Source organism: Debaryomyces fabryi (genome assembly GCF_001447935.2).
Source record: "Debaryomyces fabryi strain CBS 789 chromosome Unknown contig00011, whole genome shotgun sequence".
NCBI lineage: Eukaryota > Fungi > Ascomycota > Pichiomycetes > Serinales > Debaryomycetaceae > Debaryomyces > Debaryomyces fabryi.
The window spans coordinates 119,423-133,702 of NW_015385437.1; the positions used below are offsets into that span (position 1 = coordinate 119,423).

Below are 14,280 nucleotides of genomic sequence, written 5' to 3' on the forward strand. Positions count from 1 at the left end.
CTCAATACAAATTGATTGTATGTAACTATTATATAACATAGGTTTTTCATGTATATACTCATCTAAAGAAACTACTATAAATTTGAATTTTCGTAAAGTGACCATTGATTGATCATTATGTATTATGATTGTCAGAAACTGCTTAAATAGATACATGACATATTAACCTATAACTTTTCGTAATCTATTTTACCTTCTAATTTCTTCACGTCTGCGACCTTTCTAGTCGCCTTCATTAAATCGTTTTGAAGAATATAATCTCTCTCTTCTCTGATAGCGAAGAATCCAGCTTCAGTAATGACATTTCTAATATCTGCACCATTAAATCCATCACTCATTTTGACCACAGCTTCAAAATCGAATTCACCCTGTTTAGCGACTTTCGAGGTGTGAATCTTGAAAATTTCCAATCTACCGGCTTCATTAGGCAAACCAATTTCAATTTTTCTGTCAAGTCTTCCAGCTCTCAACAATGCAGGATCTAATGTATCTGGTCTATTAGTGGCCATAATAACCTTTGTTTGTCCAAGCGTGTCAAACCCATCCATTTGATTCAATAATTCCATCAAAGTTCTTTGAATTTCACGATCAGCAGACGTACCCTCGCTGAATCTACGACCACCAATGGCATCAACTTCATCCATAAAAATAATACAAGGTTCGTGCTCCTTAGCGTATGCAAACATTTCTCTAATCAATCTCGCAGATTCACCGATATACTTATCGACAATTGCCGATGCAGGTGAAAATATAAAGTTAGCACCGATTGTGGCAGCGACTGCTTTAGCCAACAATGTTTTACCTGTACCTGGTGGCCCATATAATAATACACCCTTTGGCGATTTAATACCCACTCTTGTGAACAATTCTGGATTCTTCAATGGCAATTCAATAACCTCACGCAATTCTCTGATCTGATCGGTCAAACCACCAATTCCGTTGAATGAAATTTCACCAGGCTCAAATGTAGTCATATTATAGACCAAAGGATCAACTTCTCTAGGTAAGATTCTCATAATCGTCAATGTAGTCATATCCAACGACACTCTCACCCCGTTTTTCAACGCATCCTTTTTAATAGTGTTACGGCAACCAACAATATAACGAGGTCCGCTCGACGCCTTCACAATGAATCTCTCGTCGTCCAATTGCTTTAATACTTCCCCAATGATTTGCCCGACCGATTGCAACGCTTTTATATCATTTTCTGTCTTATCATAATCTGCGTCTAAGTCTCGTATGCTCAATCTTAACTCCTTTAATCTTGCATCCCATTTTCTATGCTCAATCAACTTATCCTTGAACTTGGACAATGCCCTTTCTCTTTCAGGATCTGCCGATTCCGCTGCTGTATCATTTTGTTGTCCATCAGCATTCAATGCGGTCAAAAGTGGATCGTTCTCTTCGGCACTCATTATTATCGATATTTTTAGACGATATTATTGAGTTTCTATTCAATGATATATGATGTGATATTAATTGGTCTGTTTTAACCTTTATTATACCCTAATAACCAGTTTATATTTCTTCTACACTCTAGTGGCAAACATAGTGGGAGGTTTTTGTATTTCGTCGCACTACCGATTCATCCATCACGTGAAAAGTTTGAAGAGAGAAAAATTTATGAAGCACTGCTATAGTATTCAAGAAGAAAGGACCATTGGGAGCTGTATATCGTAGTCTAGGATTAAAAACGATGGAATTTCATGCAGTTATCTTGTGTGGGTCGGGAAAAGCCTTGTCTCCATTTTCTCAAGTGAGATCTACGGGGATGCCCAAGGCATTATTACCGATTGCGAACAGACCTATGATTGATTATGTATTGGAATGGTGTGAAAAGGCATTCTTTCCGAAAGTGACAGTGGTATGTGACCCTGATACTAGTGAGCAAGTTCAAAGGGTGTTGGATGAATACAAGAGTGAAAAGAGTAAGAGAGAAAAAGCGAAGGAGGATGCGGACGGTGATGATGACGGTGGGTCTTTCTCGCGATCAGTGGAAATCTTAGCACTCGACAGCAGTTCTAGTGGTGAAGTATTGTACCATTTGTATAAGACGGCGGCATTGAAAAGTAGTCCACACTTTGTGATCTTGCCGTGTGATATCATCACCAATTTACCTCCACAAGTGTTGATCGAAGAGTACAGGAATAGGCAGGAATCGGACCTTGGGATGTTGGTTTATTATAGGAATCAGCTTGATATAGAAGATAAGAAGTCCAAAATTTTTCCTAAAAACTACACCGTCTATTCTGATTTGGCAAGCGGTCAATGTCAGCTCTTGGATATTTATTCAAAGGAGGATATTGATTTTCACAAGACGTTACAAATAAGAACACAAATGTGTTGGAAGTATCCTAATTCGACAATTAGTACCAAGTTATTGAACAGTTCAATTTTCTTTGGATCAGTAGACCAGATATTTTCCGTATTTGATCAAGAAGAAAAATGTACAGAATCATATTTCCACAATAGATCGATTACCAAGGTCATTCGTGATTTATCTAGGAGATCTTGGAAGCACTCAGAACCTAAAGATACTGTGGGATTTTGCATTTTGCCTGATCAGGCTACATTTCTCAGAGTTAATAATACCCCAGTGTTGATGGAAGCTAACAGACATTTTATGAAATTGCAGGCTATTGCGAAGGGTCAACACCAACAACAAGCATCTCATCCCAAGGATAAGGCTTCTGCTAATATTGGTATAGATTGTTTGATTGGCGAAAATACTTCTGTTGATGAAAAGACAAATGTCAAGAGAACTATTGTTGGTTCTTCTTGTCATATTGGAAAGAGGGTTAAATTAACAGGCTGTCTCATTTTGAATAATACTACAATCGAAGATGACGTTCAGCTTGAAAATTGTATATTAGGAAATGGTGTTGTCATACGTAGCAAGCTGAGATTGACTAACTGTAACGTTGAATCGAGTCTTGAAGTTGCAAAAGGTACACATTCAAAGGGTGATACTTTGTTATGCCTCTCTTTGGAAGGTATTGTTGAAGATGATGAAGAAGAGTTTGCAGTTGACTCCGATGAATCTGATTCTGATGGTGAATCGGGAAGTGACTACAGCTATGACGATTATGATGATGAATACGATGATAATTCAGATGGATTATTCGCACATTAAAGTAATGTATGAGCATTGTTTGGTTACTTTCTTTAATACTTATCGATTGTATATTTACCAAGTCTTATCTATATATGTAACCCCATAATCCTAACTAGATAAATGAAAACTATGTAATAATATTAGTATACATGTATGCAAGTGAGAGGATAACCTCATTTCTTAGGCGAATTAATTGAAGCCTCATTTTGCCCATTAAGTCTTCTTCTTTTTATATCGCTATCTTTTTCGAAAGATTTTTTCTTTTTCAAAGACACAGCGTCGACTTCTTCATGATCTCTATCAGTTGAATCGCTATCAACCTCGTCTGATGTGCTGCAAAGGTCTTCCAGAGATTGATATTGCAGGTGTTGCGTTTGTTTCTGTTTCAGGTGCATCCTCATTCTTGCTAAATGATCCGAAGATTTCAATTGCTTGAAATTTGCCCTTTGTTTGTAAGAATGAGTTACTGACAATGGTGGAAAGCTGGGCCTAAAATGATATCCAGGAGCCAAATCCAGCGAAAATGAAAACTCATAATCTAAAGGAATATGCAATTCTCCATCCGCACCTTGAGGCACTTCTTTGGTATCTTTATTCTCTTTCTGTTCTTGATTTGGTCCATTTACATTTGTGTTATTATCTCCCTGTCCATGATTAATATTTGTAATTTCTGCCCGCTTCGTTAATGCCCAGTTCTCAATATCTTCACCATTTGTTATCACTCCTAATAAGTCATCTAGGCATTCCAAATACCCCATATGACGATGTATTCCATTCCCGTTGTTTGTTAGCCGATACAACGCTGCCACGGACTTGGCGGCATTGGCAAACTCTGCTTTATTTTTGGAGTTGCATGCTGTACCTGACGTTGAAGAATTATATAATGAAACCACGGATTTCGCTGCATTCTTAAATTCTGTCGTTAACTCCCTGTTCAACTCATTAATTGATGCTTGGTTGATAGGCTTTGTAGGAGGAAGATCTGACGATAAGTTGGATAAATCCATATTTCAATAATCTTTTTTGTGGAAAATATTTTCTTTGTTACTTTCAGTCTTTAGAGTTTCTTCTATTGTACAATATTTCTTGTTTATTATAAACCTTTAAGCTGATTCACTACTAAAACACAAGGAGAGAATTTTTGTATTAGCTTTTTTGATGATGATCAGAATTAGAATGTACACGTGATGTCTATATGGATTTACAAAAAACACCTAAGCTAGTAGTATTCAAGGAAAGAATATTCCAGAGGTACATTAAGAACTAATAATGGTCAAATCTACATTAATCTACAGATATGATGGTATGTATGGAGAGTATTAATTGAAAAATTTGAGATAATGAATCAAAACTAACAAGTGACAATTAGCACTTCCATTATGCGGATCAGTCGACGATAATAACGATCCATCATTAATGGATCAGAAGAAGAAATGCAAGATTCTTATAAGTAGAATCACACCCAATTCCGAACCACAGGCTACAATTGAATCGGGGCAATATAACATCCACTACTTGATAGATAATTCGATAATATACTTGAGTATTTGCGAGAAGTCGTATCCTAGAAAATTAGCATTTTCGTATTTATCAGAGATCTCGCATGAGTTCTGGAACTCACATGGACAGGAGGCATTGAGCAACAGTGCTAGACCATTTGGGTTTAGTTCGTTCGACAACTTCTTGAGCAAAACGAAGAAGATTTACCAAGATCAAAGAGCGCAATCCAATTTGGACAAGTTGAATAACGACTTAGCGGATGTCAAGAAAGTCATGACCAAGAATATTGAAGATTTGTTGTACAGAGGTGATTCATTGGATAAAATGAGTGATTTATCGTCTAGTTTAAGAAATGATTCTATTAAATATAGGAAGCATGCTCAGAAGATTAATTTCGATGCTTTACTCAGACAGTACGCACCAATAGTTGGATGTGGATTGTTCTTTGTCTTCTTGGTTTGGTATATGTTTCTTAGATAGGATATTATGTATTCTATAATGTATAATTATAAATAGCTGACAATGTGGTGCTTGTAGGAAGAATTGTTCGGTCGCATATTTTTGAGCAATATCAACTCTACGGTCCATGATATTTGATCGATAACTGTAATTACAAATATTCAATTGTCTTATATTGGACTATCATTTATGCATGAGTGGTGAACAAAGTTTGGGAAGTAAAGCCCCAGATAATTTAAGTAATAATAGTAATACTAACAATTCACAATCCCAAGAAACATTACAGCTTCCACAACCTACAAGAAAAAGCTCAGCTGTCTTGCTAACACGAAAACTGATAGGAAACTTAAATGCTAAGGTTAATGTCACTAATGGTCTAGTAAGTGATGCAACAACAGCAGTGAATCTAGAAAATATTGGAAATGCAAATATTGTGTCTCCGGTGGACGAGACTGACTCAGATAACGATAACCACTTACGCTCAGTTAGACTGAATAAATATTCTCCCAGTGAGCATAGTTTGTTTCCATCAGGGTATAATACAGATGAGGAAAACATCATCAATGACAATGATGAAGAAGAGTTACAAGAGATATTACATCTGTTAGTTAGACAAGATGATGGACTTGCAGGTTCAAGGACTGATTCAAAGGATCATTTGACATCTATGGATCTAAGTACTTTAACTAATGACAATTACAAAATGGAATCACAAAGTGAGTTCATTGAAAGGTATATTTCGATTTCAAAAGCTTCTGATTCAAATTCATTTCACAACAAATTCAAGCAATTCTTCATACTATCTACGGCTGGTAAGCCTATATATTCTATGAATGGTTCTGACGATGTTATAATGGGATATATGGGATTTATAACTACTATTGTTTCTACTTTTCAAGAGAATATGAAGGAAGAGATTAAATCAGTTAACTATGGTGATGATCTAAAACTTGTAATCATGAATAAAGATCCATTAATATTTGTCGCTATGACAAAACTAAAACATGAAACCATGATAAATAATGCCCGAAATGAAGATGATAGTATTTTGATAGGACAACTCAATACTTTATACAATTATTTATTAGCAGTTCTTTCAAAGTCTACAATACTAAAGAATTTCCAGAATAGAATGAACTATGATTTAAGAAAGATTTTGACTCCTTTGGATTTCCATAATCTAGATTCTTTGTGCATGAAGTTAACATACGGATTTTCAACCTCTGAACTGCCTACACCCTATAATATTCCAGGCCTTGATTTTTTTTTAAGTCAGTTGCTCGATTCATCATTACAAAGTGCAAAAATTACCAACACTACTCGATCTAAGTTGAACTCGATTTTATTATCATGCAAAAAGTTAAAGATCAAAGAAAACAAGCCTCAAGTGTCTTCTAGACTTTTTGACATTACTGACTCTGGAGATAAGGAAACCTTCTTGGGAGACGACCTATTATTTTCATTGTTGACTACATCACCTGGAAAAATTTTGAGTATGATGAAGCCAAAAAATCACACCCTATCTAAGGAAGATCTTAAAGTTCTATTCACAATGATATCTTCAATTTCTACTAGGTCTGATGATTCACAATCAACAGAAGATTTATGGATTCCACTTTGCATGCCCGATTTCAACCCGAATGGTTTTCTTTATGTATTTGTTAAAAAAATTGATTTAAGCGGTTATGTTATCGTGGATGGAAAGCATGTACCACCACAGCCAATCATAATTACACTAATTAGTGGAAATAAGAACAGCTTTTTTCAGCAACAAGAATTATCCAAGCATATTATTAATAGTATTACAAGCAGTGAAAGTTTTCGCAATGCATTAAGTTCAGAACTTTTAACATTTAATAATCTATCTATATTAAATGACATAAAAGTGCCTTTGATTAAGCATTTTATTTACAGACTGAAAAGATACAATCAGTGTTTTATGAGCGACGCAAGACACTTCAATAATGAAAAAGCTTCTACAAGTTTTGTCACAACATTAGAATTGGTTTACTTCTATTCAACTTTACATAACAATAAGGCCACTGGCTTTTCAACTGATCCTGCAACAAAAAAGCATAATAAAAAGCTAACCTACTCGAAATGGAAAATTTCCGGAAATACAGTGGTTGGGTTTATGCTTTCTGATTCTACGTCCGAATTCTACTGTTTATGTAGAGGCGAAATTGCTTCACAGGAGTTGATAAAGCATAGTTTGAAAATAATCAAGTGGTGTGAGAAATATCACAGAAGAATATTTGTTGGAGATGGAATTGTATTTTAAAATATGTTTTATATATAGAATTATTTAAGTATTGCTTGTTCAGCGGATTTAAACACATCAGTTAACTTATCAGTGTACTGTTTATGTAATTTTTCAAAGTCCTTAAATATTTTTTCTTCTGCATCACTTAACTTCTTCTTTTTATGCTGCTTTTGAAATTTATTTTTAACGTCACCTCTTATAGTAGCTAAAGACCCATTTGCTCTTCCAGATCCATTCTTAAATCTTTCATAAACTAATTTTAATTGCTTTGCATTTTCCTTTTTACTTTCGGTAGTCAAAGGTGGTAATGGAACCTTCAAGGTTTGCTTATTTGATGGATCAACTTGAGGATTCATATTTAAATCAGATCCTAACACAGCATTAATAATTGATTTAACGTTAGACGGGTCAAATACTGTAATCATGAAATTCCTTCCCTTGACAGTTGTTTGTGCTACTGAAGTGAATCCAATTTCACCGTCTGCAGTTTCTACCATCAACTTATCAAAAATATTTGGACTGGTTTTACCTAATTTTGCTTCATTTGCCTGCTTACTAAATCTTTCAATGACACCCTTGAATTTGTTAGTTGCATCATCAAAATCTATCTCTGGGACTTGATTATCGGTACTGTCTTCTTCTATTTCTTGTGCTTCATTCTTGTTTTTGTTTCCACTTTTAACCTTATTTTTCTTAGCTAATATTGGCGAGATTTGAAAATTACGAATAGGAATCCATTTCGATACAATATTTGGTCTTTTGCAGATTCCCACAGCTCTGAAGGAGTGTGTTCTAGTTATCAATCTAAGCATTTGTCTTTGAAAACAATCATCTTAGTTTTCTCGTACGATCTTGATCTTATAAAATCGCAGCTTCATTACATTCTAGATTTCCTAATACGGTAATATACGTGGTTTACATTTATACCAAAATATTAAGCTATTAAAAGATGAATCTATTTAGTCTCCTCTTGTAACTGTTCTAACACTTTCATACAAGAATGTGCTTCCCTGCCAACTTCTCCACCTTCCTTTATTAAATTCTTCAAATTCTTGATCGTTGGTGCCATAAAAACATCAAGCATCACTTTCCGTCTGGTATCTAAGTCCTCAGTGGAGATGGTGTCCAAATCTCCTATTGAAAATGCATTGTCGTCTTTTTTGGAGTCCTGTTGGATGTCCTTATTTTTCTGCTTCGGTACTTCTTGAACAAATAATTTCAAAGATGCAAATGGTTGAGTACTGGAAGGTATCAAATACTTGCACGATTCAGGGTGAATCATCTTTATTTCTGAATAATCCAATTTGGCTTCATTGGTGTTTATAGGAAACAATGCAGCAGATAAAAATGCTCTCAATATAGATAAATGATGAATACGTGCTTTCTTGCTTGGACCTCCAATAGAAGAACTAGTGGTAATGGCCAAGGAAACCGCTTTCTTATCATTCGTCAAAGTCCAAGATAATAATGTAAAGTACGACTTCAATGTTTTGATGAAATACGAACGAACTAACGATTCTGTTGCATGGTCAATTAATACTGACAAAAATTTTGTAGAGCTATTTCTTATATCTGGTTTAATATGGCTCATCGCCAGGTGTATAAAAAGGATAATAGATCTTATGTGTAAATCCAACAAACCAACTTGATGTGTAGCACATGCTGCTAATAATGAAATCAAAGCATTCCGAACATTCTGTGACTGGTCGATTATTAATGGAACAATACTTGTTAAAATATCTTTATAGAGTGATGGATTAGACGGTAAATGTTGCTCAATATAATTCAAGACTTCTTTTCGTGTAGCATCAGAATGATGCTTTGTCAAAGAAAGATGATGCGTCAAATCGACTTCATGTTTGTTCTCTGTATTGGAAGTCTTTTTATTAATGGTTTGATTCGGTATAGAAATGGATTTAGCGATAAATGATGTGTCTGTATGGTTATCTGGTTTAGCAGCTGTTTTACCGACTCTCAATTTTGCCTTAACAAAATCCTTCTGTTTTTCGGCCTTCTTTCTCTTAGATCCCATGCTACTAAATATATTATGTATACTATTAAGTCTCTTCTAATCTAAACTTAGGCTTGAACTGAAAAATTTAAATATGATGCCCAAGCCGCACTTAAAATTAAGTAAACACAAATATTACGACTGTTCCAAACAAAAATTCAGAACATTTAAATACTATGGTAATATGGCATCGCATGACTTTGATGGAAGCTTCTTGCAATCATTGTCAATAGATGATACTAATTATGTTACGTCTCAAACCAGATATGAGGAAACTTACGATAATGATGATGATGATTACATGGAAATAGACAATACGCTTGATTTAGATCCGCCACTATCAAATTATAATACACCACCTCCTGGACATGGAAATGTTGATCGTTTGACCCCTACTACAAGATTACAGGAATATATTGCAACACCATTTCAATCAACCCCTATAAGTAAAGATGAAGGTGCAAAATTAGGTGGTATGAAAGAGTTTTTTATGAAGAAAGAAAATGAAAGCAACAACGTAGATAATGATAGAGAAATGACCGAGGAAGGGAATTCTGAATGTGAGGATAATAATACCAATGGCGAAGAAAACGGGAAGGAACAAGGAATAGATGAGGAATATTCTAGAAATGACAGCATAGTATCTTCATTTTCTCATTCCATATTATCACCCACAAACCTAGGTGCCAAATTGGCGATAATGCCAAGACAGAAGTTGCTACTTCCTTCTAATATGGATGGTAACGAATCAATTGATTATGAAATCGATACAAATTCCAATAATGAAAGCTATAGCACCAACTTTGACACCTTCAGCAATTACAGAAGCACGCCAGAATTAAAGCACAGAACTGGACAAAGGAACATAAGCTCTTTTAGCGCAAGTGATGCAAATGCTTTTTTTGCCAATAAGTCAAACAGGAACAACGATATTGAAGAATATACCTATAATCCAACAAATGGAGGCTATGATTCGAATGATTCAAGAAGTAGTATCAACAATTCCATGAACCAATCTTACATGTATAGGAAAAATATGAATAAGTTTCCAGCTAATAACCTATTTAGTCCAGTCAGCAGCTCGTGGGCGACTCCGGTACAGGTCCACCATCATCATTACTATAGTACCCCTATTAATCAATCGGGAACTCATTTAGCTAGTCCAAGTCAGCTCGAAATACAGAACCAAATACAACAGCAACGAGCAGGACAATTACAACATCAAGATTCAGGCAGGATACAAGTCATGGATCCCAACCAAGCTCACAATAACTATGCTCATAATAGAGATATTTCTCTACCTTTACCGTGGGAAGAAAATTCTAGTCCGCTAGAGAAAACTTCATACATACTATCTTCGTATTTACAGCTACTCATAAATTTTGTTGCTACATGCTACGCAGCCTATTTAGTTTATTCTATCGTTCAAACTGTTAGGCAAGATATAAAGCATAAACTTTCTCAACAAATTTCAAATGTTCTAGTGGAGATCGAATCATGCAAACGGTCATACTATGATAATAACTGTTCTCCGGAACTGATTGTTCCAATTCTAGAGAAACCTTGTGCCTACTGGTTGAAATGTATGAATCAAGACCCATATAACGGAGGCGGAAATAAGTCCCTGATTAGTGCGGAAACAGTGGGGATGATTATTAATTCTTTGATCGAACCGTTAAGTTTCAAATTCTTTCTTGTGATGTTTAGTTTTGTATTGCTAATATTTGCTTGCAATTTTACCTTTGGATTCATAAGAGCAAAGAGTTATTATGGGTGGAACAAAGAAATAGATAGAACACAGTCTCTAATTGAGAATTAGATAGAGCACAGTTTCTAATTGAGAATTAGATACATATTGTCCGTTCCCCCGCAACATTAAAAGTTACAGATCTACATAGAGAAATCGATTGCAGCCGCGCTTCTATCAAAAAAAAATAGAACATTTTGTTGGGACTTGATTTAGCCGAGGTTAGTGTTTAATGGACCGAGGAAATTACTAATGCTTATCGCCGTTTTTCGTTATATCCCACCGGAATGGAGTTTTAGTATTTTGTTACTGGGACTTCTTAACTTATTTAATGTAGTTGAATATGTTTACATTGAATACATTAATTCTGTATGTATGTATGTATGTATGTATATATATATATATGTAATTATATTATGTACATCGTATTGTAAATGCCATATGTGAATCTGTAGAACGATATCGCGACAATCTCAGAAAAAATTTAGAAGTCCGATTCATACATATTTCGTTAAGTCCGCCCATGGAAGTGATGCTACTAGCTGACCGAATGCCGAAAAAACAATATATAAGGCTTGTGCCTGGCTAAACTTAATTGAGTTGAAGAATTAATTTAAGAAGCTTTCAATATTATTATTGGTACTACTAAAAAAGTGCAATATAAAGACTATACACAATGGGTATCTTTGGCACTTCGCAAAGTGAAGAACAACAATTGAGAGAGGCATCGAACGTTCAAGAGACTATTCACGACCAAGCATCTTCAGCCAACCTCTCCGCATATGCTACCGCTGATGAAGACTTGAACGAAACTGATGAAGAGGACATTCCAAGTGTGGCTGAACATGCAATCGATGGAAGAGAAACTGGTGCTGAGTCCTCCGATACAGACACAGGATCTTACACAAGAGAAAAATATGATGACGAAAAGCCATCAAATACTTCATACCCAGAACCAGAATACAATAACCACAATGAAAAGACTGAGGCAAAGGAATTGGCAAATGATGTGAATGAAGACGAATCGTTACAAGGAGCCGCATCTGAAAAATTAAACGAAGCAAATTTTCAATCGTCAAATGAACCTATACGTGTTGAAAAATTAGATTGGGATTCACCAGATGATAAAGCTAATCCTCAGAATTGGCCTAAATGGAAGAAGTGGTATATTACTTTTACCGTGGCACTTATTTGTTTATGTGTTTCATTAGGTAGTTCATTATACGTTGCAGGTGTACCAAGTTTAATGGTTCAATTCGGAGCTTCTCAAGAACTTTGCATTTCGGGTTTGACATTCTACTTGATTGGTTTAGCAGTCGGTCCTGCTATTGCTGCACCATTGTCCGAAGTATTTGGCCGCCGTTGGATTTACTTCTTTTCATTACCAATTTCAATGTTATTTGCAATGGGAATCGGTTTATCGAAGCATATTTATTCAATTTTAATTTTAAGATTTTTCTGTGGTTTCTTTGCATCACCAGCCATGGCAGTCGCCGGAGGTTCCATTAGTGATGTTTGGAGTTTCCAAGATATGGGATTCGCTATGGCTATGTTCTGTTTAGCACCTTTCTTGGGTCCTGTTTTAGGTCCTATCATTGGTGGATTTGCTGCTGAAAAGAAGGGATGGAAATGGACTATGTGGATTTACTTAATGGCTTCAGGAATTATTCTTCCTTTCGTCTTGCTCTTACCAGAAACATATAAGCCAATCATTTTAGCAAAGAGAGCTAAGAAGAGAGGTGTTAATTTGTATAAGCCTCCAGTCAATAAGCAATTTTTCAAAAACTTAGCGGTTAATAATTTATTGCGTCCGGTGCAAATGTTAGCTGTCGAACCCATCGTGTCCATTTTCACAATTTATATTTCATTCGTTTTTGCTGTCTTGTTCGGGTTTTTCGAAGCCTATCCAATTATTTTCCAGGGTACTTACGGCATGACATTAGGGATTTCTGGTTTACCATTCCTTGGTGTAGGTATTGGTTTAATTGGTGGAGTGATTTTTTTCATTATAATAGACAAGACTATCTACAATCCTAAGAACCCTGACGGAACCAGAGGCAAGAGAGACGAAAACGGTAATCCTATTTTTGGCCTTCCAGAAAATAAATTGCTCGCTGGAAAAGTCGGGGCGGTTTGTTTGCCCATTGCATTGTTCTGGTTAGCTTGGACCGGTAGAAAAAGCTCAGTTCACTGGATGGCTCCAATTGCTGCGGGTGTCCCATTCGGATTTGGATTAATTTTGGTATTTTTTGCCGTGATTTACTACTTTTCGATGTCATATCCACCAGCTTCTCTTGCATCTGCTTTAGCTGCAAATAATTTAGTTCGTTACTTGTTGGCATCAATATTCCCATTATTCACGGTTCAGATGTACGAAAGATTAAAGATTGGTTGGGCTACTTCTTTGTTTGCTTTCATCGCTTTGGCCATGGTTCCTGTACCATTCGTATTCCAAAAATACGGTGCAAAATTAAGAGGCAAGTCCAAGTTCGGTTACGCTGCTCTTTTTAAGCGTATTGCCGAGCAAAAGGCTGCTGCTGCTGCTGCTGCTGCTGCTCAAAGCGGTCAATCAGAACCTGCTGCTCCAGGAATGGATACTTCAAATAACGTTTGATCATACAGATATCATCATTCATATGATAAATTTACATTTTAGCATTCTTCCTCGAATATCTAATAATTAAAATTAGATAATAATATCATAATCATAATAATAATAATAATAATAGAATCATTATGGAAATAACATAATCATAATAATAATCATAATATATTAATAAATTATCAAATTATCAAATCATCATTTATATCAATTTTGTATTGTAGTAATTTTTTAAGAATGTTTATTTTTCAGCTTCATGTCAGAAGAGAAGTTTAACACAATAGGTGTCAAATACCCAAAAAGTTAGTTCGCAACACATTTCTTATTTTAGTAAAAGCCATACTAATAATCAGAACTAAACACCGTTTCAGGTATTTTATCTCCGATTTTATCCTCAACCCTACTTTATAGCCTGTAATAAAAAGTCGGAAAGGTAAGCTTTCAGTTCGCTCATAAATATATTATTATATGATAATTTATATCACCCTGCTTAAGGAGGGCATAAACATATAATAAAATGAGACAATGAATATATATAATAAATTAGGTGCATCTCATAAGAAGTCTATTACTCAAGTTTATG

General features: G+C 35.3%; 9 protein-coding genes across 9 annotated transcripts; 5 read left to right on the forward strand and 4 right to left on the reverse strand.

The window, feature by feature from the left end:
- Window positions 1–167: 167 nt before the first annotated feature.
- On the reverse strand, window positions 168–1,415 carry RPT4 (proteasome regulatory particle base subunit; the record flags this gene model as incomplete). Its single annotated transcript, XM_015609797.1, has 1 exon — window positions 168–1,415. One exon carries the CDS (start codon window positions 1,413–1,415, stop codon window positions 168–170), a length of 1,248 nt encoding a protein of 415 aa, XP_015469431.1.
- A 281-nt stretch (window positions 1,416–1,696) lies between these two features.
- On the forward strand, window positions 1,697–3,133 carry GCD1 (translation initiation factor eIF2B subunit gamma; the record flags this gene model as incomplete). Its single annotated transcript, XM_015609798.1, has 1 exon — window positions 1,697–3,133. The coding sequence occupies one exon, from the start codon at window positions 1,697–1,699 to the stop codon at window positions 3,131–3,133; it is 1,437 nt and encodes a 478-aa protein (XP_015469432.1).
- Window positions 3,134–3,288: 155 nt separating this feature from the next.
- AC631_00969 (uncharacterized protein) lies at window positions 3,289–4,122 on the reverse strand (the record flags this gene model as incomplete). Its single annotated transcript, XM_015609799.1, has 1 exon — window positions 3,289–4,122. The coding sequence occupies one exon, from the start codon at window positions 4,120–4,122 to the stop codon at window positions 3,289–3,291; it is 834 nt and encodes a 277-aa protein (XP_015469433.1).
- A 409-nt stretch (window positions 4,123–4,531) lies between these two features.
- Window positions 4,532–5,095, forward strand: SEC22 (SNAP receptor; the record flags this gene model as incomplete). The annotated part of the gene is made up of 1 exon (XM_015609800.1): window positions 4,532–5,095. One exon carries the CDS (start codon window positions 4,532–4,534, stop codon window positions 5,093–5,095), a length of 564 nt encoding a protein of 187 aa, XP_015469434.1.
- Window positions 5,096–5,267: 172 nt separating this feature from the next.
- On the forward strand, window positions 5,268–7,355 carry AC631_00971 (uncharacterized protein; the record flags this gene model as incomplete). Its single annotated transcript, XM_015609801.1, has 1 exon — window positions 5,268–7,355. One exon carries the CDS (start codon window positions 5,268–5,270, stop codon window positions 7,353–7,355), a length of 2,088 nt encoding a protein of 695 aa, XP_015469435.1.
- A 20-nt stretch (window positions 7,356–7,375) lies between these two features.
- On the reverse strand, window positions 7,376–8,149 carry AC631_00972 (uncharacterized protein; the record flags this gene model as incomplete). The annotated part of the gene is made up of 1 exon (XM_015609802.1): window positions 7,376–8,149. The coding sequence occupies one exon, from the start codon at window positions 8,147–8,149 to the stop codon at window positions 7,376–7,378; it is 774 nt and encodes a 257-aa protein (XP_015469436.1).
- Window positions 8,150–8,292: 143 nt separating this feature from the next.
- On the reverse strand, window positions 8,293–9,369 carry AC631_00973 (uncharacterized protein; the record flags this gene model as incomplete). The annotated part of the gene is made up of 1 exon (XM_015609803.1): window positions 8,293–9,369. One exon carries the CDS (start codon window positions 9,367–9,369, stop codon window positions 8,293–8,295), a length of 1,077 nt encoding a protein of 358 aa, XP_015469437.1.
- A 163-nt stretch (window positions 9,370–9,532) lies between these two features.
- Window positions 9,533–11,167, forward strand: AC631_00974 (uncharacterized protein; the record flags this gene model as incomplete). The annotated part of the gene is made up of 1 exon (XM_015609804.1): window positions 9,533–11,167. The coding sequence occupies one exon, from the start codon at window positions 9,533–9,535 to the stop codon at window positions 11,165–11,167; it is 1,635 nt and encodes a 544-aa protein (XP_015469438.1).
- Window positions 11,168–11,771: 604 nt separating this feature from the next.
- Window positions 11,772–13,709, forward strand: TPO4 (Tpo4p; the record flags this gene model as incomplete). Its single annotated transcript, XM_015609805.1, has 1 exon — window positions 11,772–13,709. One exon carries the CDS (start codon window positions 11,772–11,774, stop codon window positions 13,707–13,709), a length of 1,938 nt encoding a protein of 645 aa, XP_015469439.1.
- Between the last annotated feature and the right edge of the window lie 571 nt (window positions 13,710–14,280).